At 48.2% G+C, this 27,885-nt stretch overlaps 1 protein-coding gene across 9 annotated transcripts in view; it reads right to left on the bottom strand.

Moving 5' to 3' along the window:
• The window catches only part of KHDRBS3 (KH RNA binding domain containing, signal transduction associated 3), a 165,152-nt gene that overhangs the window by 31,059 nt on the left and 106,208 nt on the right, over positions 1 to 27,885 (bottom strand). For 6 of the 9 annotated variants that reach the window (XR_014842923.1, XR_014842922.1, XR_014842924.1 and 3 more), the window contains one exon: positions 7,810 to 7,892. The exons of the other annotated variants lie outside the window; for them this stretch is intronic. Coding sequence is in view for 3 of the 6 variants with exons in the window: in XM_021088871.2 (XP_020944530.2) it covers positions 7,810 to 7,892 (83 nt within the window). In the remaining 3 variants the exon portion in view is untranslated. The remainder of the gene's footprint in view (positions 1 to 7,809; positions 7,893 to 27,885) is intronic. 9 annotated transcript variants of the gene reach the window in all.

Below are 27,885 nucleotides of genomic sequence, written 5' to 3' on the forward strand. Positions count from 1 at the left end.
CAACTGACTTCTCGCCATAAGCGCGCCTCTGCTCGGCGGCTCTTTCCCGCCACGTGTGGACATCAGGCATGAAGACTCCGTGTGGCCAACACAGGGATTCTGGTATCCTCTATATTTATAGGGACTGATCTTTCCTTTCTTAGTTGTTTTGAGGTTAAGCAAAAGAATACGGGCTTGATCTTAAAGCAAAGTGGCAGGGAGGCCCAAGTGCCACTTATTAGCTCTTGACACAGGTCAAGCTCTAATTCTCTGAGTGTTAGTTTCCCAACTTTTAAAACTAAGAACTGACAATCTTACATTCATGCTTGGGAATTAAATAAGAGGCATGAAAGCATTTGATACAGTAATAAACACTATGCAACAGACATCTCATCCCTTCAAAAATGAATCCTGAAAAAACATGCTGATGACAGCACGTGCCCGCCTTCGGCCCTTGATGGGCACTTTCGGGACCTCCGCCACCACGTCCACCACCCATCCTGTCGGCGACTTAGGATTACTCTCCATATCGATTTTTTTTTTTTAAATTATTATTTTCCCACTGTACAGCAAGGGGGTCAGGTCATCCTTAGATGTATACATTGCAGTTACAGTTTTTTCCCCCACCCTTTCTTCTGTTGTGACATGAGTATCTAGACTCCATATCGATTTTAACGTAAGTAAATGTCCTATCATTGATACATAGCACTACTATTCATAAACTCATGTGTGTGATATGGTAATCACACTTTTCCAACAACTTTATTATTTTTTTAATATTTACACTCTGTTCCTTTGTCTTTTAGGGCCACAGTGGCATATGGAGGTCCCCAGGCAAGGGGTCCCATTGGAGCTACAGCTGCCAGCCTACACCACAGCCACAGCAACACAGGATCCGAGCCAGGTCTGCGACCTACACCACAGCTCATTGCAATGCCAGATCCTTAACCCACCAAGCAAGGCCAGGGATCGAACCCATGTCCTCATGGATGCCGGTCAGGCTCGTTAACCGCTAAGCTACAGTGGGAATTCCTCCAATAGCTTTAAAAATTAATCATTAACACTGCAAGGAAGTCGGCCACTTACCATCTGAAACCATGAGAAACATCAAGGATGTGCGTCCTACTCTTCGGAGCCGCGACGGTAGAGAGAAAATGAGAGCAATCGAGTCACTCAGTGTGTAACCCAGGCCACCGAGCCCCTCTCTGTGTCTTAGTTTCTCAAGAAAAAAAAAAATGGGGGGATAACATCCACCTTTTACAGTTAAAATTAAGCTCAGAGGCGACACACACACACACACACACACACACACAAACTGCGATTGTACTTCCTAGTAGCAACCTCACATACGTTAACATTTGGTCCCAGGGCTGTTCCCTGCTGTCTCCCTTTTAGGTTGTAGCTTTGCTTTTTCACCATAGTCGTCCCTCCTTTATTTTCTTAGCGTCGAGTCCTTGACTGAGAACTTAGGTATTTACAGGTTTACAGCATAAGCTGGGTTGGTGTCTCTGTTTTCTGGTCAGTGTGTACATCACACTGATTTAGACGCATCTGTCGACAGCCACACTGCTCACTTCATGCAGAGAGATCCCTTCAGTACTTGCGCAGCAAGGAGCCAAAAACCCAGGGCCGGTAAAGGCATGTGTGACACAAACTGTGCAAGACATGGTTAATCCAGGCCAAACCACTACTGTCCAAAACAGCCAATCCAGATACAACGCAGCAATACCTTCCAAAAACAGTTTTCCTGATGTTTAGCTGGCTGTTACATCCTAAACTGAACAAACACCCTTTCCGAAGTGAAATTCCAAGCTACCTTCAGACTTCTTCCATGGGCAGCTCTTGAGAAGACATTATGGCGCATGATGCAAAAGCTGCCCACAGACCCGCTCAGCAAACTAGAGAGCAGGGCAAAGCTCTTTTCCGTCTCCTTGCTCTCCTGGGAACTGGCCTCTGAAAACACGCTGAGAGGCCCATCGTTTTCGACACCTTCCCTTGCTCTGCCTATTTGGATCAAGGGGCTCAGGTATTATTTTGTCACAAAAATAAATCAATGATCTTATACGTTAAACATTTTCTTACTTGGATAATGGTTTTTCGAGGAAGACAAAAACCTAGGCTGGAGTACTCTTCAGCGGTGTATTCCTGGGGAAGGTGCAAACCTTTACAACCTTCAACTTCTGTACGAGGAAAAACTTAGCACGTGGGGCTGTGGTGGAAATCGGGGATAAAGCATAAAAGGGAGAGAGAGAACAGAGCGCTAGACCTCATGGAGTCGCCCAAACCAGCAGCTGCTGTTTCTAATTCCTCCTTTCAGTAATTCTAAGTGTTTTCAGGAAGATCAGAGTTTGGAGGAGATGAAATATGTACTTGAAAGAACAGTCAAACCACAAAGTGCTATGGGAAATTAGGATGTCAATATTAAACCCACCAGAAAATCATGTTTTTACTACACAGCCATCCACTAATGCTCAGGGATTATTAGCACTTTGGGGAAACCCTTTTTGTTCTACAGCCTTGATGACTGATCATTAGAGGAAACAAACACTTCTACGGAGAACTGATAATTATTCAGAAACAGACTAAAAAAATTGTGACGTTTGAGTCAAATTTCTGTGTAAGGTGTACACAAGGTGCAGACATAGCGGAATGACTGCCACAGTCAGGACACAGCAGACCCCCTCACAGTGAGCAGGTGCAGACATAGCGGAATGACTGCCACAGTCAGGACACAGCAGACCCCCTCACAGTGATAGAAGGTGCAGACACAGCGGAATGACTGCTTTTGTGCCAGTGTAGATTAGGATAATTCCAACATGGTAAAGAATAATTCACATTTTCTCCACTGCAACGGCGGAGACAGCTTGTTACTTGCTAAGCGTGTGAGGCCAGGTAAACGATGCTTTGTTTTACACTATAGTTACTAGCATTATGGAGCTCATCACACAAGTCGATGGGGAAATGGAGCCGAACTACACGGAATTTTCCATCACTCCGCAGGGACTCTCGTTTGCACTCTAATTTTCATACAAGGTATTTGAGATGTGGAAGAAAAAATTCCTAATCTGTGAAACCTCTGGGGAGAAACTTTTTTTCTGCAATAAAAAAGTGTCATAGGAGTTCCCGTCGTGGCGCAGTGGTTAACGAACTGACTAGGAACCATGAGGTTGCGGGTTTGATCCCTGCCCTTGCTCAGTGGGTTAACGATCCGGCGTTGCCGTGAGCTGCGGTGTAGGTTGCAGATGTGGCTCGGAACCTGCGTTGCTGTGGCTCTGGCGTAGGCCGGTGGCTACAGCTCCGATTCGACCCCTAGCTTGGGAACCTCCATATGCTGCGGGAGCAGCCCAAGAAATGGCAAAAAGACCAAAAAAAAAAAAAAAAAAAAAGTGTCATAAATGATGACAGCATATGAAGTTGAGAAGCCCGTACGGACAGGAAGCCCTTCACACACACAGGAAACCGGGCGGCCGGGCGCCCGCTTCTGCGTGGGCAGTGCCCACTCGCCTGGCTAAGGCCAGTCAACGGTTGCTCCCCGCCCAGAGCAGCCCCTCCACACGGGCCCCTCCCTCCCTGTGAATCGCCGACTCCCAGGCACCTCCCAGTTCACAAGCGCCGGCTGCTCCCGTGTCAGTGCTCGATCAGTCCTGCGGGAGGACGCGGGCACCGAACCCCCTCCACACGGCTCACTGGGCCCGTGCACTTTCCTAAAAGACCCCTTACAGGAGGAACCAAGGTACAGCTTTACCCACCGAGGCTTAGAGAGGTGGAACAACTTGCCCACAGTCACATGACCAGCAAAGGTGAAAGTGGGGTCTGAACCCAGGTCTGTCAGAGTCTCACCCTCTGGCCTGGGTCTGCGGGCGTTTCTGGTGACACAGGTGTTATCAGGAGGAGATGGTTTCTGAGCCTGAAAGTGTAATCATTTGTGTGTAACAGGTGTGCTAGAGTTTCAACACAGAACAAAACTTTAGGACAGAAATTTTAAAAGGATCAACGTGCGGGGGTGACACGCTCTACTTCTCTTCTGCACCTGGCGAGCTGACGTGCGCCCCGAGGTGTGGTGCCCGATGCCAAGCCACCCCTGGTCTCTCGGCTGCGCTGCCCAGGGGAAATTGGTAATGTAGAGTTTTCTATCCGCTATGATTAAAAAAAAAAAAAAAAAAAAAGTGAAAAAGAAACAGGTGACACTGATGCTAGCCATGCATTTATTTTACAGTTTTGATTCCAGGCCCTTTGGGAGCAGGTGTGTGACCTCCAGTCCCAGCACGTCCCACTCTGGACCAGACACATTCCAGTGTGCAACAGGGACATGCGCTGGGGGCTGCCCTGTGGACAGTGCGGTTCTAACTTCTGCCCAGTGCTCTTGCTACTACGTCTCAACGTGTCAGAGACCCTTTTCAGGACAGCTTTGTAATCTAAAAGGAGACCAAGTAAAGAATTCTGCAGTAACACTGAACTAGTTAACCACAGCACAGACTGTTCTTTCAAATCGTGAATTGAGAGAATTATTAAAGTTTGAGATTAATTTTATACAACCTGGAATGTCAAAATCAGGGGAGTTTTAGAACATTGAGTGTTGCATGGTACTACCTGTTAGTGAGTACTAGGGCTGTAGGCTCCCTGAAGGCAGTGGCTGCGAATGTTCTTTGCTGAGAAAATCTCACATAAAATTGGGAAAATGAAGTTCTTCATTTCATTAGTCTTAGCCTGCATCGTTAACATGCCGAATACATGAAACTCTCAGGTTTGATGGAGACAGTCCACATCTGAGAAGGCGACACTTCCAATTCAGAGAGAGGCATGATTCAAAAGCATCAAAAAGCACTAGATTTGTGAATACTGTGTATACATTAATAAGAATTAGTTCCAGCAACTGAAATCAAAACCATGACAAAAGCAGCGATGAAAGGCAATGAGGGGCAGAGTACAAAGGAGAACGCTCGGGGCCAACGTGGATGGGTACACCGCTCAGCCCCGCGAGCCTGGGCCAGCGATTTGACCCCCGTGAACCTGCATGCAGGACAATGGCACCTGCAGACCTGAATTCTGCAGCACCTCGGGGCATGCTGGGGGGAGGGAGAGCCAACGCGAAGCCCAGGGCACAGCGGGCCGAGCAGACAGCCGACATTCAATACCCGAAGATGATAATGAGGGTGACTCCCCATCATTACCCACGCCTGCATCCTGGGGATGATTTGAAAACCTGCTCTCCTAACTTGTTCAGACCAGACTTCTAATTCTGAGCAGTGTGACTGAGACCAATGATAAAATATGTTCAGGCTATGGGCTGAACTGTCTGCCCCCCAGAATCACAGGCTGAAGCTCTAACGCCAGTACCTCCTAACGCGTAGATGGAGACAGGACCCTTAGAGAGATGATGAAGGCAAACGAGGCCTTGGGCCCTGGTCCAATGTGACTGGTGTCCCTGTGGGACAGGAAACCTGGATGCTGAGAGAGAGCCGGGAGACCACTGAGGACACAGGCCAGGGGCCAGGGGGACTCAAGGGGAGGGGCCCCAGGAAAACCCTGATCTGCCAACACCTTCTTCTTGGACTTCCAGCCACTACAACCCTGAGAAAATACATTTATGTGGCTCAAGCGACAGTTGAGTACTTTGTCATGGTAGCTCGAGTGAGGCCACTGGGCGCCTGAAACATAACCTCACGCTGCTCCACCGGACGGCTGCCTCGCTGCGATTCACAGCAGAGCCTGAGCTCACTGAAGGCCGAGGGGCTGCCCTGCTGCTCTCAGTGAGATGCCCCCAGGGCTTGCAATCTGTGCTGTGCCGGCCTCCTAACTGGTCTCTGCCCCGGCCAGTCCTCCACTAATCCCGCCTCCACAGGGCCACGTGGTGAGCCTCTCTTGATGGCATGCATGCCCCCCCCACCCCATGGCTCCGCTGCTGCCCCAGGGCGCCCACCGCCCTCCCCGCGGCCTGTGCAGTGCCCTCCGGCCCAGACAGGGCTCTTCCACTCCCAGCCTGGCCCCATGTGCACTCCTGCTCTGCTGGTACCCTGGTGACTCCTACCTACTCTTCATTTTCCAGTGAAATGTCCCCAACACCTCAACCAGACTTGAGCACTCTGGCTTTTACGGAAATACTGCGTTTTCCCTCAGACTCTCACAGTGATCGCCATATCACACCATTTAATTTTCTTTTCTTTTTCTAGGGTCCCACCTGCAGCATATGGAAGTTCCCAGCCTAGAGGTCAAATAAGAGCTGCAACTGCTGGCCTACACCACAGCCACAGCAACGTGAGGAGCTGCATTTGCTCCCTACACCACAGCTCACGGCAACTCCAGTTGCAAGATCCTTAACCCACGGAGCGAGGCCAGGGATTGAACCCATGTCCTCATGTATATTAGCCAGGTTCTTCACCCGCTAAGCCACAATGGGAACTCCTCCATTGCTTTAGGTGTGCATATTTATTTTGTTCCAAGGTGGGGTCCCTGTCTCCACAACCTCTCTAATCCAAGCGCGGAGCCCAGGCCCTGCCTTTCATACACCCAGTGGGCGCTTAATACACGTCGGCTAAATGAATGAGCAAGGGGACGGATGCTTGTGATCAATCATACTAAGTCATCCCAGCTCCAAGGGGAGACTCTCCAAGCTTTGCAATCTGGCTCATGTTCTGGATCAGTCATTTACTTCTCTGAGCCTCAGTTTTACCATCTGTAAAACCAGTACAACTCCTGCTACTGCCGTACAGACTAAATGAAACGCGTGAGGAGAGGATTACCCGCCGTGTGTGATTCTTGGCCACTCCCTTCATCTTATGCTCTGGGCTCCTCCTCTGCATCTGCGTAATGAGAAGAGCCCACATGCTGCATGCACTTGCTGGGACACATAAAGGCTGGTCTAGGGTGTCAGTCACCCCCGGATGCGCCCAAACCCTCAAGGACACAAACCCGATGCACAAAGCTTCCCCTAAAACGGCCCAGCTGGGAGTCAAAGTCTGAAGGCTACTTAACCGTTACAAATTATGGAAGAAAAGCACGCGGCATGAACAAAAAGAAAAAACACTTTATCTCTGTCAGCTCTGGACCAGAGTGCCTGTCTGTTCAGAGCTTGTGTGGCACCGCATGAGTTCAGAGGTGAATTTATGCTGCATCAAAATAACCATGTGCTGGCTTATGCTTTTATTTATGCTTCATAAAGCTAGGATTTGGGCTTGTGTGTGTGTCTGTCGCTGTCTTCCATTTAGAACTGTAAACATAAAGAGGTTTCTAGGCATTTAGTAAAACATTCTGAACAGAATAAACATGAATTTCATATATTAATGAACATCAAGGTATATTATCAGAAGGGTACAATGCTCTGCTTTGCCTCTAATAACACTCCTTTCTGAGTAAATACTTCTTTAGAAAGTGAATCAGAACCAACTCGTCATTCACGAATAGGAACCTGAGGTTGTTATCAACAGGAGCACTGCTGCTAAGAAACGGAAATGACCCCTGAACCCGAAGCAACACGTGAACATCCACCCCGGGCGCCGCCCGTGTCGGCCGTTCACACGTTTCAGCTGTGACTCGGGACCTCAGGACTTGAAGAGCCACAGACAAGGTAGACAACGCTCTTCCTCGGAGTACAGAGAGTGCTTACGTTAAATCTTCAGAGTAAAGACAAGGTCCAGTTTGTACCCCCCAGACTCATGGCTTTAGCACTGCAGTGACTGGGAGGAGCGATACACACTGGCTGGGAGAGAGTGGCTGCTGTCCAGTGAAAACAGACGGAAGCAAAGCGGCCCGTCACCATCCTCCTGCATGGCGCACACAGGGGGGAGGGCCCAGGTGTCTGCTGCGGGGTCTGGACGTGAAGACGGATCTTACCTTTGGGCTGGGGCGCTATAGCTGTTATCATAGGAATCATAACTCTGTTCATCATAAGCAGTGCCATATCCATCATCATAGTCCTAAAACATAACAGGAGAAGTACATCAAAGTTCAGAGACGTTTCTGCAAAGAAAGATGCATTCTGCTTTCAAGTGCATCTTTATTAATTCAGCTATCATTTAACTACATATCTAATTATAACGTAAGGAAAAACATAAAAGTGACATCAGTGAAAATGACAGAGTAAGAACCTCCAAAAATCTTCTCTGAAAAAGAAAAGAGAAACTGGTAAAAATGGCCAGAATCAACATTTTTAGAACTCTGGAAATTAACCAAGGCTTGCAGAGATCTGAGGAACAATTGTTTTTTAAAAACTGGCTGAATGCTGGAAAGATCAGTGAGCGCTGTGATGTTTTAACTTTTCCTTTTCCTACCCGTCGCCCCAGCTCTGCGGGAGCCACAACCAATCCAGGTGGAAACCAGCCGCTGGAGGTCACTGGAAGGGGTGGGGCAGGCGGAGGGCTTTCCAAACCCCATTCCCAAAGGACTGTCTTTATTTAACCTGACTTGGAGCTCAGCCAGTACATAGAGACTTTTCCCTGAGGGTAGCTGAAGAAAATAATTAGCGGCAATTGTCTACCATTTTATCTGCTTGAGGTGATAGAGAAAAACTAGAGCAAATAACAGGCTCACGAAACAGCTTACGAGGGGAAGTGGGGTGATGAGACCTCTGTGTGAGCTCCGCAAAGCTCTTGACACATTTCTGTGTCCTGCAGTTGCCCAGAAAAGACCCGCGAAGGCCCTGAGCTCTCTCCTCTGGCTGACCTTGAGGTTTAGCACGAGAAGGAAAGTCAAGGCTAAGCCAGAGTTGGTTGTAAATTGAGGGTCTGAGGATTGAAGACACGCTTTGACATGGCCCTGCAGGCTCTTGGCAAAGACTAGGGACTTAGTTTCCAAGCACGCCATCAAATCTCTGTCCAGTCATTAGCTGGTCACTAAGGTGATGGAGAGAAGACACTTCGGTGGCAACACATGACAAATATCAACTTTACAATATTAATTTGGAAAAGCGACAAAACCAAAAAGAAAAAAAAAAATCCTAGGGAGGGAGGAGAATTTGATTTCCACATGGACACATTATATTAAATGTCCAGTAACAACAAAAATTACGCACCATGAAAAGAAACACAAAAGTATAGTCCATACACAAGAAAAAAAGTAGTCAATAGAAACTGTCCCTGAGGAAGCTGAGACACTGTAGTTACCAAGGACTAAATCAGTTATTTGAAATATACTCAAGGAACAACAGCCTGTATCCAAAAAAACTAAAGAAGGGTAGGAAAACAGTGTCTCGCCAAAATAGAATATTAATGTAGATTTAATAAATCCAGAAAAGAATCCAAAGAAATTCTTGAGGTGCAAAGTATAACAATTCAAACGAAAAATTCACTAGCAAGGTTCAACAGCAGAAACACGGGTATAAGTCCTTGTGACCTCAGCCATTAATTCCCTCAGCTGTGCTAACAAAAGCACAAGTGGCCAAAAGGTAGAGACAAAACGGACTCCATCAAAATTAAAAGTTCCTGTGTCACTAACAAGAAAGTGAAAAGACGACCCACAGGACGGGAGACGCTACTTGCAAATGACACATCTGATGATGGTCTAGGGTCCAGAGGAGTTTATAAAGACCTCTTAGAGCTCAACAATAGAAAGATAACCCACCAAGAGCTAAAGCCATCCTTTTAGCTCTATGGGGACATTCTGCGGACAATCTGCAGATGTGACAACAAGTACACTTCGGCTATTTTAAAGCACTTTGGCATTGCAAAAGGTCCAGAAAAAGGATCATTCCATAAGATCACATTAAACACCCTACTCAGTGACATTTATATCTATGAAGAGTGTGGGTGCCACCCTACGACTGATGTCTAAATTTGGCGGGGAGGGCGAGTTACACAGTGACTTTGGACTTACTGTAGTTACTGACTTCATCTTTAAAAGGCCAGGAAAGAATCTAAGTATTTTGGAACGTCAGTACTACCAATGGCCATCAATGTAATCACCAGCGCCAGACCTCCTCAAGTGGAGAAATGCGGTCAAGGGGTGAGAGAGAAAAGACTGGAGTCAGATGGGCTTCTGCACGTTACTGTCATGACTTCAGGCAAATTCAGCCACCCCTCAGAGTCTGCTGCTTTACCTGCAAAACGTGAGTCCTTAGTAAGCACCCTGAAGGGATGAGAAAGTACATGGACATACGTGTGTGCTCCAGCAAAAAGACCTGGCATGTGATGAGAACTGTGTAAAGAACGGCTCATGTCATTAACCATCCCGGCAAAGCATTTCCCTGGAAGACCTCTCGCCTGGATTTCTCAACAGCGAGGCTCACATACAGGGTGGAACCAGTGACTGATTTTAAAGCGATGACCTTAGTTACCCTCTTTTAAGAAGCCTCTACTAAATATTACACCTCAATTTATTTGATTTATAAAAGCCAAAATACCTAACTAGGAAGTTACACTGTCCTGCGTCCAATTTCGTAAAACAAACATTAATCCTAAAGCATGCTGCAGTCTTTGTAGAAATCAGTACATGATCACCTTAAATTTTTAAAATGTTTTTTCATAAAGGAGGAACTGAATATTTGCAGAAGAGTTATGTGTTCAGAACTTTGGACACAAGATAGAATATGAAGAGAATACTCATTAAACAGGGAGAAAAGAATCAAAGTCAGGAATATAGTAGAACACGGCGGGCAAGCCAAGGTGTCGCCTGCAGCAGCTCAAGGTGGGTTGCTAACACCGCTGTCATCTTCCAAAGACCCATGCCCATGCAAGGAGGGGAAAGCTATCAGGCAAGATTGATTCAAACAAAACACTTTTTTGGAGATGATTTTAGTTGTAAGATAATCAGCAAAATGCAGATACTAGCCACAATTCCGGTGAATTAATAGAAGCAGCTAGCATTCTTAACACAAGGAGTAACCTTGTTAGAAACAAAACAAGCCAACTTTTACTGGGCACCTGCCCTGTGCCTGGTACTCCTGCTGGACGTCACGGAGGGCAAAGGAGTGTCCCAGGCTACTGAGGACACTGGCATCAGGGAGTGGTGACAGACGACTAGGGAGAGAACTACAACGCAGCTTGTCACTTGCTGGGCCAGAGGTGAGATTGAAGCAGCAGAGAACAGCCAACTGGGAAAGGGGAAGAACCTTTTCCAGAAGTGTCGATGCTGGAACTGGGTCTCAAAAGTGGAGAAAAGCACAAGCAGCTGGGAAAATTAATTTAAAATGAGGTAGAATATGGGAATTCCCATCGTGACTCACCAGAAATGAACCTGACTAGTATCCATGAGGATGTGGGTTCAATCCCTGGCCTTGCTCAGTGGGTTAAGGATCAGGCATTGCTGTGAGCTGTGGTGTAGGTCACAGATATGGCTCAGATCCCAAGATGCTATGGCTGTGGTACAGGCCGGAGCTATGGCTCCGACTCACCCCTAGCTTGGGAACCGCCACATGCTGCGAATGCAGCCCTAAAAATTGGGGGAAAAAAAAGAGGCAGACTGAATAGCAGGAGCAAAACAAAAAAGGTCTAGACCCAAGAGGGCTGCTCATCAGAGTTCAGGTGGGCAGGCCTCGGGGTGCAAAGGAAAGACGGGGAGCAAGGAGGTCGAGGAACCCACCCCCAGACCATGAGGGGCTGCGCTGTGGAGTGTGGATGTACATTCCTAGTGACACAATCCACTCTGTGTTTCAGGAAGCCAGTCTGGGGAGGGGGGTGGACTTGCAACTAGGTCACGCCCCGAGCCTGCAGTTTGGCAAAACATGGAGCTCATGGTTGCTTTAATAATTTGTTAGTAGTTTAAAGACAATCAGGCTTCACTGAGTACAGAATTCTCTATTTTTATTTAAAGAAATCAAGATTCTTTAAATTCTAGTAAGTGACCAGAATTTTCTTAAATAACTAAACTGTTAAGTAGTATACTATTTTAAACCTACAGTTCTGTCATGCATTCCTTGTTCAATTATTCAGTCAGATAGTACAATGCTAGCTGTTTATTTGAATTTTCAAACTGTTTAGGTCACGGAATTATTGACTTCCGTGTTTTACATTGAAGATTTAAAAAGTTAAATGTGCAGTTCTCACAAGCTTTCTTTCATGATGATTTCCCAGCTGGATCTGGCCTTAGGTGGACACCGTCTTCGGTCGCAAGTGTTACCTGTTCAATGGACCAGCCCTGAAAAGCAGACGGGAGCCTACAGCGGACAGTGGCAGGGCCGAGGGAGGAGAGCCGAGTGGGATGGTAACTGAATGCCCACGTGCCCGGGAGCCAGCAGAGGGGACGCGCGTTGACTACCTGCTCTTTTCGTGCAAGGCCCCCGACGAGGTCACCGGCTAAGGACAACCGGGGAGGCCGGCCGGCCCGGGACCCAGTTGGTCAACGCCAGGGAGGGTGAGGGTGGAGGAGCAGCGTGGGGGCCTCTGATCACTGGGCTTTTTGTCCGAGGAGCAGCAGCATCCTTCTGCCCGACGCTCTTATCTTCCAGGGTTTCCAACAACTGGCTGCTTTGCTCATTTGTCTCATCTGACATGAGGGAATTCCTCTGAGTTTTTCTGAGGCTAGAGTAGGAAATTAAAAACCAGCGACTGCATTCTTTGTCCCAAGTTAACACACAATTGGGCGGGAGCATAAAGCTGGTGTGGAAGGGGAGGTTATTGACTAGTTCCACTGCCCGGCTATGCTAAGAGTCTCCCCTTCACCAGCTGGTCGTCAGGCCCAGAGACGGGGAATCGCCACCTCGCTGTTGGCTGGGCTCAGATCTGCCGAACGCTTTCTTTGCACACTCAAAATTTTCCCCTCGAGAACATTCGCCTCCATGGCACGTCGGCCCCATTTTGAACACGCGTCCTGGGCTTCCAACGCGGTGCGGGCTCCCAGGGCACATGCGTTCCCTGCGCGTCCACGGCTGCCCTCTCCGACGAGCTGCTGCTTCAGGATGACGCCAGACGCATCTCAAGTCTCTTCTGTCCCCACAAACCCAGGGTCCCCACCCCTGTGTGACGCCAACAATGGACCCCCCGCGCCTCTACGTCTGTGCAGAAACGAGCGCCTGGCTCTTGGCCTCTCCTTCCGACGTGGACACGGCTGGCATGGTGCGTCCTTGCCCAGAGCGATGGCAGCGCTGGAGCGTAACGAGGACCCCGCATGATCACCCGCCCACGGCCCGGGCGCCCCCTCGGAAGAGCGCCGAGGGCCGTCTGCCCTGAGTGGGCCTTCGCTCCGCGCTCCTCCCCGGGCCACTGCTGCATGACCCGCAGCGGGGAACCGGAGCACCGGAGCGCCCCTGCCCTAAGCGACCTGACTGGACGTTCTCTGGAAGAAGCCCCACAGGGGTCCTACCCGTCGATCACACGCACCGCGACAATCTTTCACCCTTCCTGGCGCTTTAAAACTAGCGTCCCGTGCGTGTGCTGAGGCGGTGGGGGAGACACGCATCTCTAGTGCAGCGCAGTGCTGGGAACCATCGGTCTACACGAACCTCCGAAGGTACCTCTGTCTACACAAATCAAGGCCTCCCCTGCACGGTCTGACCATCACTCCACCTGGCCAGGAAACCTTTTTTTTTTTTTTTCAGGGCCACACCCGAGGCACATGTAAGTTCTCAGGCTAGGGGTTGAATTGGAGCTACAGCTGCCGGCCTACACCACAGCCACAGCAACACAGGATCCGAGCCATGTCGTTGACCTACACCACAGCAACCCCGGTTCGGATCCCCAACCCACTGAGCGAGGCCAGGGATCGAACCTGCAACCTCATGGTTCCTAGTCGGATTCGTTTCTGCACCACAACGGGAGCTCCGTAAACCTTCAATCCTTACGTCCTATTTTCCCCTCATACCCTTCTGCTCCATTCCCAGCGTGACCGCATCCGAATCACTGGCTCTCCAAGGGACTACTGCAACAGGCTAACCCATCTCCTGGCTTCAGAAGGTCCTTCTCTAATCCCTTCTGCAGGATCATCTGCTAAGATGCAGGCCTGTGGCTTCCCTGAGCGCCAGTCTCCCGGTTCCTAGGAGATAAGGAAGGCATTCGGGGTCTCTCCCAGCCTTGTCCTTAGCAACTTCTGGGAACATGGCACTGTACATCTCCACGCCCTGGAAAGGGCCCTGAAGAAGCGACTCTGTTCCACGCTGTCCCCTCTCCACATGTGCTGTCCCTCTGCCGTCACCTGTTCTGTCTTCCACCTGAAGACTTCTGGCCGGATTATCACTCCCTCCTCTGCTTCCCTGATGACATAACTTGCACACACGGTAGCAGCAACTGCTTCTCTGCCTCCCTTCTCTCCCCCCGGTCTGCACGGTCCTCAAGGGAAAGGAACAGCCCTTGTGCTCCTGTATTCTCAATGCTGGGACACAGGACGCACAGAGGAAGGTTTGTTGAATGAATGAATGAAGAAAGGACCTAATTAAAGACCACGTGGCAGGAAACAAAGCAACAGCTTCTTTAAGATGAAGGTAAACTGAGATGAGGTAGAGTAACATACAGTATTTATTAAAACATAAGTTTTGATAATGAGACCTCACCTGAATTCTTTTTTCAAGCACTACCTACCTACCAATCTTCCATGCCCTGCCCTCAGCCAAAAATTCCCTTTAAATCGGAGTCAGAACAACATTATTAAACACAGAGAACAAAGACGGACAAGAAATAACGGTATATTGATACACATTTTTGCAGAACTGAAAAAAATGACTTATTCATTAAGGTCCACTTCTGAGCTGTTATCCTGGATAAGGAAGATGTCTAACTGGAAGTGACAGGGTGACCTGGACACCTGGTAAGTGTTGGGGCCGGGAGGGTGGGGGGTGGGGGCTACAGCAAGAGAAACGTGCTCCAACGCAGGTGCAGCCCCTTCACCTGCCAATCCTGACCTGTAAAACTCTACCGACATATGGCCAAGCACCAAAGTGTTGCTTTGAAGAGGAAAGATTTTCCAGGATAAAGGAGACAGCATGACCTATTTAATTCTATTTCTGTCCCAAGTAAAATCAAGCATAAAATTTAAGCTGGGAAAAACTATTTTAAACAGACAGAATTTAGAAAAGAGTGATTTAAAAAAATAGTGTTTAGGTTTGAGTCCTTTTAAAAGGAGACACGTATGCTACATACCACCTCACTTTAATTACGGTGAAGCCTGGTCATTTCAAAATGTAAAAATTTTTCATATAAAAAAAGTCTTAAAAGATTTAAATCCAGTCTTATCATCACTGTTTTGAGTTTTTAAAACATTCACACTAGCTACAAATAGTCTCTGGAGAAAGTCACTTTTGCTGGGGCGGGGGGCTCTGAATGATGGTCAAATCCTGGTCAAGTATCACCAGTGATCGGCGATGTACCGCAGAACCAGGCTATTTTATAATTAAGGACAAAGTCACCACATCAACAACAATTCCACATAAAAACCTGTCCCCCATAATCACTTAAACAAAACATCATTGATTCAGGTCCAATCAAATCGCACCCCCGTGTGGTGCCCTACGGAGGTGAGGCACGTGTCACGCGGCTTCAAGGCTCACACAACTTGGTCACAGCAGTCTGCGGGGGTTGGAGCCCTGTGCTCAAACTCCAGCTCTGCCCCCTTCTCTACTAGCTGTGTGGCTCTGGGCACATCACCTACCCTCCTGGCATCTCAGTTCTAGAATTCGCCTAATGAAAACACTCATCCATGCCTCCTGGCTATTTCCAATGGCTGTGGGAGGACTAACCCAAAAACACACCGATGAAAGACACTGGCCAGTTCTTGCCCAAGAGCTGGTTCCATTTTATTAAGACCCATTCCCTTTCACGCTCTCCAGGTGCTAGGCCAGGGAAACATCTGAGATATTCAGGTATTTCTCTTTTGTTGAATGTGATAAATTCTTAAAACTTTGCCTAAACTATAATGACTAATTTTCATTCTGCAAATACTAGTATTAGTTACTACTGTGGTTTTTAAAGAAATGCCTGACCAAGATCAGCTGTAATTCTATCCCCATCTGAACACAACTTTAAAAAACACATGTACATCAACTATTCACAGAATGTCTTCTCTCAGTTTGTACCTGAGATAGAACTCGATTTGTTCAGATTTGACAAGGAATATAAATAGAGAAACTAAAAACAAAGAGTTTAACCCAGAATTTCTACAAAGGGAAGAGAAAACTGTAAATAGAAAATAAAATTAAACCAGAAATCCCGCAAAAGTGGCAAAAGGGGGTAACTAAATTTTATTAAGCCCACGTTACGTTTCATGCTAAGAGTCTTATATCAGTGTTTCCACTTTGCCCAGGAAGTAGGCATGTGTTGAATGCCTATGTTCTAAGCACTTGAAGATATGTTACTGAACAAAAACAAAGCAAATCAAACATCTTTATCCTCGTGGGGCCTCCGTTCCAGTGGGAAGCAGACAAAAACCAGCCGTCACCTGAGTGTGTGGAGGGGCTGGGCTCTCGGACAGGTGCCCGAGGAGACCTTGCGGAAAAGACTTTGCAAACAAATGTGACAGTGAGAAGCTGGTGAGGCCGAGTCTGGTTTGGGTTGTTTTCTTGGTGGTGCTGTATTTCAGGCAGTAGGAAGAGCAGATACAAAGGTCAAAGGGGAGAGGTCACAGTGGGGAGAGCCAGGGAGAGAGTGCAGGAACGACACCCCAGGGGGGTTCTGGGGCTACAGCGGAGGAGGTGCCCTGGAGGTGCCTGTGCCTCTGGTGACTGGGTGCGGTGTGTGCTGACTGCTTCTGTTTCGTTGCTCTAAACTTCCAGTGTACTACTTCTTCCTTTATCTGCGTCTAACCTGCAACTAAAACTGGGTCATTATTTTTTAGATTTTTCAGTTCTAGAATATTTCTGTTTTCTGTATTTTCCAGCGCTCTACTTAAATCATCAATTTCACCTTTTAATTTCACGATTACAATGAGCACAGTTATTTCAGTTTGTGTCTGCTCTAAGAATCTATTGTGGTCTGTCCTTACTATTTTCTCAGTTTTTTTATTATGATACGTTCTTATATGCCTACAATTCTGATTTATGGCAATGACACCTGAAAGATCACAGAAGTAATTTAAGGCCTACACTGCTACATTTCTCCAGAGAGAATTCCTATTTGCCTTGGGTGGCGGACGAGAGAATCAGCAAGTCCGGCTGCACCTGCCTCCCACAAGGGCAGCGACGATGAGCAGCACCCTCCCCCCGCCCCCCACGGGAGCCCAGCTTTTCTGGGTTCAGCCCCAAAGCCCAGGTGATTTACCAGTCTCCTTCACCCAAACATGGAGGGCCTTAAATTCCAACTTATTTTTTTTTTTTTTTTAAACTTTAAACTCTGGATTTCTTTTAAGGCTCAGATCAGCTTCTCAGCAGGCTTCCTCTTCAGAAACTGGCAGAAGCCCTCACAGCCTTTCTCAACCTGGGTTCTAGCAGAAAGTGAAGCCTGATGCCATGAGGTGTCCACCGTATATAAAATGAGCTCACTTCTTTCCCTGGGATCTAGAACGGCAGTCCCGTATCTAGAACACCATTCCTGAGGAGCTAAGGAAAGAGTCAGGCAGATGACACTCTGGGCCCTATGACTCAGACAAGGAAGCCCAGTTGAGAGGCTGCCCCCGAGATGCTAAGGGGGCCTGGCAGCTGATTCTCGCCAACACGCACTGGCAATGTGGTCTCCCCGAGAACAGGGCTCTGCCTCCACTGCCACTTCCGTGCCCCCAGTGCCTGGCACAAGATCGCCTTCAATACACCCTTCCTGAGTGCGTGGGCCACTGGCAGGGATGGGCAAGTACTGGCCCACGCGTTCCGAGTGTTCTGGCTTGAGAAGAGGGACTGCTGATCGCACGGGGACCGGCCGGGCAGAGGGACCAGGGTCTGCAGTCCTGTTACAGAGGGAAGGGACTCCCGACCCACCGAGAGGCACAGCCGGTTCACGGTGCGGAGGGTTCCCTGCACCGAATCAGCAAGCATCAGAGTTTCATCATGTTGGTCCTAAGACCACTCCTTGCTCAGCTTTTAGAGTCACCAAGAAACCTTCAGATTATCATCTAGTCTAACGACAGAGGGACCGGAGGTGCTGGAGGCTTGTTCCGCTTGCACAAATCCGCTGGAAGGAAGACATGCTCTTCTATCATAAACAAGAGCATCCGGTCTAGAATGATGTCTTCAGTACAAAAACTGATCATTCTTTTAAGCCTCTGCATTCAAGCATAAAGTCCATCATAGAAAGGTATAAGCCCTCAGGGCACAGCTCAGTGAACTTTCACCAACCGAGCACAGCTACGCGACCAGCACCGGATCATGAAGGGGATCACCAAGAGCACCCCGAAGCCCCCCTTGTGCCCGCCCTCGGTCACCATCCCCCGAGGAAGGAACTGCCATCCTGAGTTCCAACACCACCGGGAGCCCTACTGGCTTTCAAGCTTCACAAAAACGGCAGCAGAGCTGACACCACTTGTTTCCTTTGGTCAAACTCCCGCCCGCGAGACCGGTCCAGCGGGCTGCACGCGGCCGCCCTGGCGCCTTCTCGCTGCCTGCGAGCTTGGTCTGCACGCCTGTCCTAGCACTTATTTCTCGTTTTGCCTCTGTACCCCTTGCAACGCATCCACGTGTGAGTCTCTGTTGAGTGGCTCCCCGAAGCGGAATCGCTGGATCCTGGGGAGGCACGTTTTCGGCTTTAACAGGTGGTGCATCCGCCTACGTCCCACAGCAGTGGGTCAGAGTCCCTGTCGCGCCCGTTCCAGCAACACTCGAAATGATCTTTTTGACTTTCATCCTCCTCGTGGGTGTGAATCATACCAGGTATTATGCTTTTCATAATAGGTATTCATAACCAGGTATTAATGTTTGGCGCACAGTTAACAAGAGTTGACACTGAAAGACGGAGTAACACTGGTAAACTGAGGAATCAGATTCTGGGCTAACAACAATAAAAATACTGAAAACATGACTTTTCACATGCCAGGTACTGTTCTACTTTCCATAGTCAATTTATCTAATCTTCCTAACAACCCCCTGTGACAAGCACTAATATTTCCATTTCCATTGAAGGAATTGAGGGACAGAGCAGTTAAGCAACTTGCCTACGGTGACACAGCAAATAAAGGCACAGCAGGGAGTTTACTAGTCAGTCTGGCTCCCGACTTTGCTTTTCACTGCTGTGATACACCGCCTGGTCCTATGAGACGGAGGGTCAGACACTGCTCCGTGATGTGCTTCCCAGGACAATGCCGCCCGACCAGGATTATCTAGGCGTCCAGCTGGCCTTCCACGGCCTCGCCCAACCTGATGATGTGGCTTCACTTTCAACTGCTTTAACCCTAAGTATCCTTGTGCTGTTATGTACCCCACGCTCTAGTCTACCCATCAAACAAACTGACTAGAAACAAAGGTACGAGTGGCTGTATGCCAGTGAAGCTCTCATCAGCACTGCACCACTGCCTGGCACTCCTGACCGTCCCTGCAAACCCCGCCTTCGGGCGTCTGTACCCTTGACGGCAAGTGAGTCTGCATGGACGGCCTCCCAGGTCTTCCTGCCTGAGGGCTGCCAGGCCCCTTTCCCGTTTGGTTTAAACATTCTTTCCCCCAGAAAGTCTTGCCACGTTCCATCAAGCCGCTGGCCTTCCTTCTCTGGTGCTCCCGGAACAGTCTGTGTGTAAGACAACTGCAGGTGTTCTTAGCCTGAACAGTAACTGTGTTTCGTTTCTGAGTCAAGAAATCAAACATTGATTACTCACTAAATTCTGGGTTCTGTGGATAAAAAGGCATGGTTCCTATTACCAGTTTAAAATATAATGAGAAACAGATAGAGGAGGATCACCTCAAAGATAAGTATCCAACAGAGGATGAATACACATGGATTCGAGTAAAAAAGGACGACCACCTGAAATAGCGGGGATCTGGCGGCATCAGGGTCAGAGTGACGACGGCTCCTTCCGAGACTCCGATCTGCTTGCAGGCAAGGACTGGTTCTCTTCGTGCTGGTTAAAGGCTCAAGGAAAACAGTAAAGCTAGACGGCAGGTGCCTGTGGGATCCGCCTTAACGGAGGACTCATCTAGAGGGTCTCACGCCTCCTTCCCTGCCTGGGCCCTAATTCACCCCAGGGATGTGACACACCCATCACATTAGCTCACACACAACTGCGCAGCTTCCTTGGATGGGAGCCTAGTTAAGGAGGCAGCATTTGCTCTCCATGCCTTGGAGACGCTGTCGTTTCAGAGTCCTCTGTTCCTTTAATAAAGCGCTTTTGGGGCTTGTTTTTGCTTAAAGGAAGGAGGAAAAACCAAAAACCCAAACCAAAATCCCTTCATATTCATGAGTTTAAAATCTGAAGTTACTTCCTAAAGTTTTACATTTCTAAAATAGGTCAACTTTTCAAGCATTTTGGGAAAGACAGAGACTTGTGAAGCTCCTGAGAGACGTTTCAAGTAAACTGCACACCGCTCTTATTCTCGCTTCCGGTAAAATGGATATAAAAACTACAGAACCTTCATCTTTTTATCTAAAATAAAAAGGTGTCCCTAAGGCTTTTCAATTCACATTTAAAATGCATTTTCATAAATAACCTTTTCACAATCTGCACTCTGTTTTAATTAAATGTCTCACTATGGAAAACAAGATAATTGAAGCAGTTTAGAGATTAGTTAACCGTCAAAAACGGATGCCAGTCGTCACCGCAATGGGGAAATTTGCCGTCAGTGCAACTCTCACCCGCACTGACGCTCCCGGGCTAGTCATGTAATCGAAACTTCAGGCGAGCTCCTCGAAGAAGGCAGAGTCTGACTTCACTGAGTCTTTAAGCAAAATCACAAATTCTTATTTAAGAATCACAATATATTTTAATGATCTATTGGGTTTTTCCCTAAAGGCTTTCACTGATGTTCCCAGTTCACAAAATGCCTCAAGCGTCCCCCTTAGGGCAGAGGGACAAATGGTGGCCCCGAGGTGCCGTTGCACAGACAAGGACACTGTTGGTGGCGGCGGCGGCATCTTCTACAGCTTTTAAGAGCCTGGTGCCAGAGGGCAGGCAGGGAGGGCGTGTCTGGGCGCAGAGCACAAGGCTGAGAGTCGGCTCCCATCCCAAACTCGCGCCTTGACGCTTCAAACGTGGCTGGAGCTCAGCAGTGGCAGAGGCCTCTGAGGAAACGCTCTCGGAGAGTTGCAGGAGGACTAGGAAAACCAGTCACCACTCAGTCAAGAACCTCGTTGCTCCAAGTTCCACAGAGCAAGCTTTACGTCTGAAGCGATCAAATCATTTGGCCCGTTCCCTGTCAGCGTCTCTGCTCACAGACACAGAGTTTGAAGTGAGACGAAATGGACTTGTCCGGGCAGCGGGGGTCTGGGTGAGGAGCGTGGGCTGGGATTTAAATTCTAGCTCTGCCCGAATCAACCGCTCGACTTTCAGACAGTACTCATCTCATGGTGTCGTTCAGCCCCACGGAAAGACCTGAGCCGAGTGCCTGTGAGGACGTGGGGGCACGTGGTTTCATTACTTACTAGACGGGGGATTTGGGAAAAATCAGTTAGCCTCACTCAGCTGTCTGGAGATGACAGTACTGACTTCACACGGCGCAAGTCAGGCCTGAGCGAGAAGGCAGAGGCCAAACGCGCCGCACACGAGAATGTTCTAGAAGGTAAGTGCCCAAAAAATGGTGGCTGCCTTCTCTTCCATCACCTTTAACAAGTGAAAGAGTGCACACACTAGTTTGGGGGGTTATTGAATCAAAACTATGAGACCAAAACAGTTAAGAGGGCATTATTCCAGGAGTTTCCATCCTGGCTCAGTGGTTAACAAAAGTGACTAGCGTCCACGATGGACACGGGTTCGATCTCTGGCCTCCCTCAGTGGGTTAAGGATCTGGCGTTGCTGTGGTGTAGGCTGGCAGCTGTAGCTCCGATTCAACCCCTGGGCTAGGAACTTCCGCATGCTGTGGGCGCAGCCCTAAAAAGAAGCAAAAACAAACAAACAAACAAAAAAAGATAATATTATTCCATAGTTTTGTGATGGCTTCCAAATGAAACCATCTAGAGCAGGCAGTGGTCTTCCAAACATATATTAGAGCAGTAGGGTTTTTTTTTTTTTTCCCTTTTTAGAGCCGCACCTGCGGCATATGGAGATTCCCAGGCTCAGGGCTACAGCTGTAGCCGCCAGCCTACGCTACAGCCACGACACCTCCAGATCCGGGCCACATGTGCGACCTACACCACAGCTCCCGGCAACCTAGGATCCTTAACCCAGGGATTGAACCTACGTCCTCATGCATCCTAGTGGGGTTCGTTTCCACTGTGCCACGATAGGAACTCCAGAGCAGTAACTTCTGACCTTAAGACTGAAGTTGATGCTTTTACAAGGCAGCATCTGGACAGCCGGTCAGTAAGACTGGACGGGGGGCGGTGTAGACGAAAACCGCATGTCCAGGGCCCCCAGACACACAGCCAGGACCGAGTCCCCAGCGCCTGCACTCTTTCCTCACTCATTTCCTCATCTCTTCTAGGTCATACATGACACAAGTTAGAATGCTGTGAATACGATCAAATCTCAGTTCACCCACTTTTCATTCCGCAGGTCAGAGGCGGGAGTGCAGGGCAGGCTGGGAACTTCCTGTATCTGTGGTCTAGTGACCTTCTTTCCTCCCATCTGGGAGCAGTGCTGGGAGGACGGAGCAGCAGCGTTCAGGGAGGTAGGACAGGGCCCCTGCTCTGCGTCGTGTCAGCATCCCCCATTCCCTGCCCGCAGCAGCAGCAGCTCCGACCTGGGGGCTGAGGGTCTGGAGAAGAAAGTGCCTGGTGCCCTGGTCACTGCTCAGCTCTGCTACTGCCCACTGCCCAGGAGCCCGAGGAGCCCGAATCCCCTCCTCCTAAGCGTGTAGAGCCTTTTGTGTGCCTAGCCCTCCCAGCCTCGCTCAAGCAGGTACTGCCTGCCTCACCACATGTGAGGTGTAAGGACGGTCCTACCCTCTGCTCAGGAGCATGGCACAGCTGGAAAACCAGGGCACATCAAGGCCCCGAAAGCGCTTTCATGGTCTGATGAACTTGGATGGCTTCGTCCAAAACGCCCTGCCATCCTTATGCTCAAAGGTGATTAAACCCATCAGCTCAGGCTCAAAAGCTTAGAATGACGACCCAACATGAAGAGCTCAAGGGATATGAGGGAATGGTAAATACTTCCTACGAACAGCTGCCTGATGCAGTCATAATTAAATGAGATAAAAATGTGACGAAAATTCCTGAGACAATTTTGGTTTTTACCTCTTGAAAGGTGCGTTTGCACTGGAAAAAATAATCTCACTGTAAAAATCATTTTTCAACCTTCTGTTTTAAAATTCAAACCATTCATAGCCACTCACTTTTAGCTTGTTTCTCTCATTAGAACGCTTGCTTTGTTTATTCTGTGACTTTTCTTTCAAAATCAAGATTTCTACTTGATGAAAATACAGTTTCTTGTTAGAAGAACATATTTAGGGTGACAGTGGAAACCAAGTAAGTTTCAGAGAACAATCAATTATAGAATTTTAAAGTTAGAAAAGAGGACAGAGCAGCATCCGCTCTAATCTGCTGATTTATAGGTCAAGCCCCATCATCTGTAGTTTGCAGATGAAGAAACAAAAAGATTAAATACTCTAAGTATGAAAAGAGATGATAATACTGACAAGAAGTGGGATTCGACAACCAGTATTTTACATCTCAGAATAATATCCGTTTAATCAAACTGCATTATCTTTTTTATTAGTTCACCAAACATGTGCTAAAATTGGCTTTAATTTTATTGCACCAAGTGTGTTTAACAATGCACAGGACCCACAGAGTGACAGGATTAGCTGGCATTAATAAAATCCAGCCTCCACATGTTTACTTAGTATCTCCAAAATGTCAGGTCCCGTGACAGGCTCTGGGCAAGCTACAATTTTAAAAAATGACACAGTTCCTGCCCTGAAGAAATCCAGTCTATGGGGGACAGAGACCAGTGAGCAGACACAAAGGCAGGTGCAGAGTGTGTGCAGCTGGGATGCTACGGCCTGGCCTGATTAGGACCAGGAAGGCTTCACGACTGAAGATTGAACAGGAAAGTGCCTGGTAGCGGTGGGAAAAGGAAAGGCATTTGAAGAGAACCAACAGTGCACACAAAGCCACACAGTGTTCAGGTCTTGGAATGTTTAAGGAACTGCAGGTATTGATGGAAATAAAACAATGACGGGGAGAACGGGAGCTTAAAAGACTGAAGGGACGGCAGTCAAGGAAGCCTCCACGCATAGCTCAGAAGAACCTAACGCTGCCCTCCCAAACTTCTAACCAGTTCTTATGTTCCAGGGCTGCTGGGGGGGGGAGCAGCATCAGACTCTAGATGCCGGGGAGCACACACCGCAAGTAACACGGATGAGACGCTGTTTAAGGGAAAGACCCAGGGTTAGGGCAAGGGCACAGGACAGGTGTGATGAAGGAGGCTCTGGCAGCCGTCCATCCCACCCCCCCTCCCTCCAACCACCCAGCCACCCACCCAGCCACCACGCCCTCCCTCCATCCGTCCATCCATCCATCCATCCCTCCATCCGTCCATCACTCCCTCCCTCCATCCACCACTCTCTCCCCCCACCCACCCATCCATCCATCTGCCCATCCATCCGCCCATCCCTCCCTCCCTGTCTCCCTCCCTCCATCTACCCACCCACCCACCCATCCATCATCCCTCCCTCCCTCCACCCACTCAGCCACCCCTCCATCCATCCATCCCATCCACCCACCCATCCTACGTTCCTTCCCTCCCTCCATCCCATCCACCCACCCATCCATCCACATCTGTCCATTCACCTAAACACCCAGGGGTTACTGAGGGACTACAATACATTAGACTGCAGAAGTAAAAGAGGAAGCGAGAAGTCAGACATAAAAACCATACACAAGCAAGCAACAGCGAACTGTGGAACGTGCAGGCACTGTGAGCAAACTCTCAGCGCCCGAGACGTGGATGCAGGGAAGCTGGCGAGAAAGTTTCCTGGGGACGACCAGCGTCTTAACTAAAGCAGCCGTGCTGTCAATTAACTGGGGATCAAACAGTCATCCACCAAGAAGCGAGGAGCCTTCACTGGGTGAGGACGGGGCCCCTGGGGGCCAAACCATTGCCTCTGCAGAGCTGCCTGCCCTGGGGCAGAGGGGCCCAGGGAGGTGGGTACAAGGGAACTCAGAGGAGCAGCCCTGGCGGTTACGAAGTACTGGGTGAGGAGAGGACATGGACAAGATTTTTCAGTGACAATAGATGAAACTCCTACCCTGAGTGCCTGGGGGACACTACCCTCGGTATCCACGAGGCGAGGCGGGCTTTCCAGGACCCCCCAGCTACCAAAATCTGCGAGGCTCAAGGAACTATATCAAATGGTATCATATTTGCATGAAACCCAGGCCTCCTCTCTTCTACTTTAAATCCTCTCCAGATCATTTATAATACCTAATACCATGGAAATACTATTTAAATAGCTGTAAACACAATGTAAATGCTATGTAAAGAGATGCGGCATGTGGCAAATTCAAGTTTTACTTTCATTTTGGACCTTCCTGGATTTTTTTTTTTTTTTTTTTTTTGGTATTTTCCGCCCGTGGTTGGCAGAATCCACAGACGCCAAACTTGCAGCTATGGGGGGCGGACTGGATTTTGTGTGTTTTCTTTCTGTGTTGGGGTCTAAAGCCATTTATCAAAAATGACTTCATTTTAGAAATTCATATGTAAATGGGGCTCTGCCAGGGAGCATCAAACATGTCTTTTTGTGTAATTACGACAACATTCTGAATTGTTAAAATGCTCTCATTCAATGTATTCTGGGTTAACTAAGTATTTGTCGGTTATTTAATTATTTGGACATAAGTGACGAATCAATGTCATTTTGGGAAAGAGGTGCTTCTCGTTCTCAAAAAAGAGATGAGAAGTTCCTGTAATTATGCCTAATTATGCTAAGTTAAAAGTAGAGCAGAAGGTCCCAATCTGTACTCAAATGGTTGAAAACACATCCATTCTATCTGTGTTCTTCCTTTTGGAAAAAGGCCGAATGGCGCGGAGCGGGCCTGCATTCTCAGAGTTATCCTTGGGACCAGCACTCACGGAGAGCTGCCCAGCGTGGCCTGTGCTGTTCAGGGGCTCCTGTGCATCACAGGCGCTCTGGTGACGATGCTGGTCTCACAGTCCCATGGATTTATTTGCGAACAGATGTTCTTCTCAATGACACACACTCGGGGAATATTCTGTGACAGCGACTCTGATGAAGTACAGTTGGCTCAGATGACATTATAAATGACCAAATACCTGCACCAACTCACCTTTAGAAAAATCAGATTCCAACTTAGAATAGATTTACAAGGAGATCCTGCTGAATAGCATTGAGAACTTTGTCTAGATACTCATGTTGCAACAGAAGAAAGGGTGGGGGAAAAACTGTAATTGTAATGTATACATGTAAGGATAACCTGACCCCCTTGCTGTACAGTGGGAAAATAAAAAAAAAAAAAAAAAAAAAAAGAAAAAAGAAAAATCAGATTCCAGTAGGCACCGTCTGACAAGAAAATACCTTTAAATTACCAGGCCTTCTCACTTGGGCTAAGGGCGAACATTTTTACAATGGCCATACTATAACTAAACAAAATTTTAACACGTGCCATTAGTTGTGTTTTTCTTGCGCCTGAAACTTTATTGGAATACCTTCACATTTTACTACACAGAATCTGAAGAATGCTGACTATTTTAAGGACTGAAATGTATACTTTCTCAAAAAAGCACCAGTTGTGGTAGGATTTTAAATGACAGCTTCCCACTTCTTTTTTGTTTAAATAAGCAACTGATATGGTTTCTTTGCATCTTTTTTTCCGGAAAGAATGGCCTCAGATACTAAACGTTAAGTGAAAATTAAATAAGTAAATTAAATTGGTTACCTATAACAAGTTGCATAGAAATAAAAAAAAAAAATTCCTACTACAAATGTATTTCAAGGAAATCTTAAAAAGTAACATTTTTGAGTTCCAAAGGAATAACAAGCCTTTTTTTAAGAGACACAGATGCTCTGAAATTTTTTTTTTTTTTTTTTTTTGTCTTTTTGCCTTTTCTAAGGCTGCTTCCAGTAGCACATGGAGGTTCCCAGGCTAGGGGGTCTAATCGGAGCTGTAGCTGCCAGCCTATACCAGAGCCACAGCAACCGGGGGATCCAAGCCGAGTCTGTGACCTACACCACAGCTCACGGCAATGCTGGATCCTTAACCCACTGAGCAAGAGCAGGGATCGAACCCGCAACCTCATGCTTACTAGTGGGATTTGTTAACCACTGAGCCACAACAGGAACTCCTGAAATGCTTAAATAGTGAAAATGCTTTTACTTTTGTCAATAAATATAATAACGCTTTGTTTATTATTTTTTAAACTCCTAACCCTATCCTATTCTTCCAATGATTCTCAACTTCCATTTCCCTACGGAAGGTAGCCTAAAGCCAGAGAACTTTCCTTGACCCCGGCCCGCCTCTACCTCGCTCCCGATGACAGCGGCTTAAGCGCAGGATCTGCCGTCTTTCCCGAGCTGAGGAGACCTCGTCATCGCAGCTGCTAGAGCCCTGTTTTCAGGGCCTTGAATTGTGAGTTGCACACCTGCATACCTGCTCCTGCATCGCCCTCCTGACCCTGGGAGAGACACTTCGCTTCCCACCTTAAATTCTCACCCCACAAGAGGGTCACAACACCTCGCCGCCTAGCGGCCCCGAGAACACGATGGAACATGTAAGCAAGTGGGCTGTGGAGGCAGCTTCTCATCAAACGCCAAGGCCCTCCCGAAAGCGCGGGGGCAGAGCGAGAGGAGGCTTAGAACACGTGACCCTGTTACCTCCAGGAGCTGCTCAGAACCGGTCCTGTGTCTCCGTAACCTGCAGCTGCCCCTGAGCACCAGACCAGGATAACGACGGGCAGGTCTTTTTTCTTTCCCTCAGAAGGTCACGGTCATTGACTGGGAAAAGGTCCAAGGCGACCTTCCTCGGGAAAGCTTACCCGGCCGGGTAAACACCTACACAGCGCTTACAAAGTGCTAGAAACCACGCT

Source organism: Sus scrofa, chromosome 4 (genome assembly GCF_054392235.1).
Source record: "Sus scrofa isolate SSC_HxYL_T2T_F1_AM1 chromosome 4, Sscrofa_HxYL_maternal_Yorkshire_Landrace_v2.0, whole genome shotgun sequence".
NCBI lineage: Eukaryota > Metazoa > Chordata > Mammalia > Artiodactyla > Suidae > Sus > Sus scrofa.